The 3,462-nt window shown below is 36.4% G+C and overlaps 1 protein-coding gene across 6 annotated transcripts in view; it reads right to left on the reverse strand.

Moving 5' to 3' along the window:
* The window catches only part of ABHD18 (abhydrolase domain containing 18), a 20,857-nt gene that overhangs the window by 3,897 nt on the left and 13,498 nt on the right, over window positions 1–3,462 (reverse strand). For 5 of the 6 annotated variants that reach the window (XM_027899551.1, XM_027899550.1, XM_027899552.1 and 2 more), the window contains 3 exons: window positions 1,920–2,009; window positions 1,536–1,637; window positions 272–650 (listed from right to left, as the gene is read on the reverse strand). The exons of the other annotated variant lie outside the window; for it this stretch is intronic. In XM_027899551.1, the coding sequence (XP_027755352.1) occupies window positions 272–650; window positions 1,536–1,637; window positions 1,920–2,009 (571 nt within the window). The remainder of the gene's footprint in view (window positions 1–271; window positions 651–1,535; window positions 1,638–1,919; window positions 2,010–3,462) is intronic. 6 annotated transcript variants of the gene reach the window in all.

Below are 3,462 nucleotides of genomic sequence, written 5' to 3' on the forward strand. Positions count from 1 at the left end.
CGTATCTGAGCAGAGCACAGCGAGGCAGAGGAGAAATGGGCAAAGATACTGGAAAGCAAATTTTTAATTTACTATGTCATTAGTTGGCCATCAAGAAGGAACAGGAAAACAATTAGGAAATGGAGTGGTAAACAGACATTACTGAACAACGCTCACGATACTTCCACGTTTCAGCCAGCAGGCTCACACATGGAAAATCATGAAAATACCTCTCTTGTACTGTATTTTACTCAGTTTTCCAAAATGCACATTGAAACAAATAGATACATACCTGAGAAGTTAGCTACATGGGTACACTCATCCATTACTCCTTTCATGAACCTTATGGATTCTCTTTGCAAAGTGTCACTCTTTCTTCTCGTGTTTATCCCGCGTCCTTGTGGGCTGGTTAAGTTTTTATTGCTACTGCTGCTGGTTGAAAATGTTTGATTTATGCACTGCATTTTGGGAGCATCTTGTATTAAGAGTCTTTCTGAAGAGGCACTTAGAGTACTTTTATTGGTGGTAAAGCTGTGAACAGCTTCTTTAGATACAGCAGCGCTCATGGACTCAAAGTTGAATATCCTGGAGGTAACATCCATATCCTCCAGACTGTGCACACTGTCAGGGAAGTTTTTCACAAAATCTTGTCCCATCTTGAAAGAATCTGTCTAAACAAAGACAACGGGTCATTTGTTAAGGGTTACTCCCTTGAACTAGTTGGTTAATCATATTTTTAAGATGAACTCGTTATTAAAAAAACTAGGAAGATACAAAAAGCACTGATTATAGTAGTTGTTATTTCCAGTCTGCAGGTCACTCAGTTATATCCTGACCACCATAGCCTCTTGATTATTTCATTCTACATTTCTATCAGCTTAAAAAAATGCAGGAAGTACCTATATATATATATGGTAGCTTATGATACAAACACATTTGCTTTTCATTTGGTATTAAACTCTGAATTTGTAATTCCCATAATTTAAGTTTACATGCCATAATAATAAAAAAAATAAACATATGTGACCAGGTCTAATGTTAGGTTTAGGCCTGAAAAATCAACTGTCCCTAAATACTAGGGAGACAGAAGCTGAACATCTTGAAATGTTTCTTCTTTTCATTTTGTCTTCTCCATCAGTGTTCTGGAGTGTATTTGACTTAATAATGGCAAGTTCCCAAGTAACTATCTCCACCCCAGCTCCTCTTCTCCTGTTGTAAGATATTTGAAAAAGAACTGTCACAAAGCAAAGAGTCTTAGGAAAAAAAAAGTTATTTATTAGAACTTCAACTTTTTTTGTCACAGATTAGATTAAATGTGGTCACAGGAAAAACTTGTAGCAAGGGCTACACTTAACACTCACCAAACCATCAAAATATTAGCTTTATTTTTCAGGGTTTCCTTCAAAGATTAAATTTATCGAAAGCATAACAAAACAACATGCAGGTGTGTTTTAGCTAACAACTGTCTGCCTTTAGTGCAAGTAAAGAGAAGTTCCACTATTTGTTAGATTTGCACGTGTAAACATTAGCAAATAAGGAACATAAACTAGACTTACTCCACAGTATTCAAGCATTTGAATTATTTCTTCTTCATAAACGGTTTCTGTAAAATACTGTTTCTCGAGCTCTCTCCAGTTCACTGCCTTGCTCAACACCCCCTGAGATTATAAACAAGAGCATCAAGTACACAAGTAAAACCCAGAGATCAATCTAAAACGATGATACACGGAAAAAAATTGATCTGTTCCCCTTGTGACTTATTTTCCCAGCGGAATTCCGCCCAAGTTCCCAGACAGCACTTCAAATCACTGCGATCAAAGCATAAGCAGGCATTACAACACAGGGCATGGAAACTCAGCTCCCCTGTGGCCAACCCAAAGCTTTTAACTTCCCTTTCTGATTAGCACGTAACAACATTAACGAAAATATCTGTTATTTACCGTAGTAAAGACTGCAGAGGCTGTTGACCAGGAGAGACACGGAATCAATGGCAATGGTTTAGGCCAGTTTGTCACTGCCAGTGAGGCCATCTGGAATCAAAGGCATATTTTAATGGCATATTTTAATCTTGAATTCACAATATGCTAGAGAGAACTCTCTCATCCTCAATTTTTTTGTTAGTATCTATCAAACACATGGTGCCAAAGCATTCAAGGGCTGTGGCAGCTGGATATACTTTCACCTATTTAGAAGTTACAATCCACTCTTCAGTGATTTTTCTAATAAGCATTGCCCTGGATAACATTCACTTCAAGCTAAATGGGGTTTTTATTGTAAGAATTCCCAATGGAATATTTACTAAATCGTCCATTAATTATAATTATAACCCCATGAATTATAACTATAATTGCAATTACATTATCATAATAGCAATAAAAATTAATACAAGCTATTAGTTGTTTAAAGCTATAAAAACATCTAGAAAGCTTTTTATCAAGCTCTTGCAAGTTTATTTCAAGGCAAAATCAAGGCAATCTATGGGAAGGGCTATTTAAAATTCTATACTTTTGAAATTTGCACACTGGAAACAAAATATGAAGGAGAAGTAATTCAGCATGTTAAGTGAACTCTTTTTCCGTCCTTTAAATTTAAATTATTACTTTTACATTAGTTCTCAGAACACATTTTTGTAAATATTCTGTTTATCCCAGAAAAAAACAGAGCAAATAAAATTCAATGTACAGAAGTTCCCTATATGGTATGTCCTTGACAAGTTTTATTTTATTATTGCTCTACACAGAACCCCTTAATACAAAACACCCCATCTCTGTGTCAGATGTTCTAATAAATGGATTTATAGAACTGAACTATAATTCTACTATGATTATTTCTTATTAATAAAAAGTTACAAGAACACCACATATCTCTGTTCTAATAGCCAGAAAGTCTGACTTCTTTTCTCTTCCAGCTCTCCCCATTAGAGGAACTGAATCAATGCCACCCACCTTCCCTTGTAAAACACGTTCTATAGAGGATCAACACCAAATATCACTCATTTCACTGGTCAAAATCGTACCAGAAGTCCCGTAAGTAAGTCAGGACTAGCCAAAAATTTATCTTCCTGGACTAAGAAAAAAAATTTCAAAGGAGTTTCCAAACTCAGTTTTCTCAGCTCTCGCCTCCTTCTCTGCCCAAAAGCACAGGATACAGAATTTGGTTGTAACCACAGCATTTGAACTGTTGTGCATGGTTAGTGCTGCATTTACCAGTCTGAGAAGGCCAATACAGCTTGCAAATAAGGAAGGAATAACACAAAAGTTGTCGACCCAAGAGGGTGACATTTGCGTAAATCAAAGGTGCACTGTACATTTACGACATTTAAGGGTTATAAAGTCGTGCTTTAGGGGAAAATATTTCCCTTTCAGTAAACACTACCATTCACCAACGTTATTTACTTAGCTCCTAACAACAACCAAACGAAGGTGTGTTGTTTTAATGAGCTTTGCACCTCTGTCTCACAGGCCCATCGATCAGGGTAGATTT

Source organism: Empidonax traillii, unplaced genomic scaffold, assembly GCF_003031625.1.
Source record: "Empidonax traillii isolate 1590-97213 ecotype Southwest subspecies unplaced genomic scaffold, ASM303162v1 scaffold675:size783547, whole genome shotgun sequence".
Classification (NCBI taxonomy): Eukaryota; Metazoa; Chordata; class Aves; order Passeriformes; family Tyrannidae; genus Empidonax; species Empidonax traillii.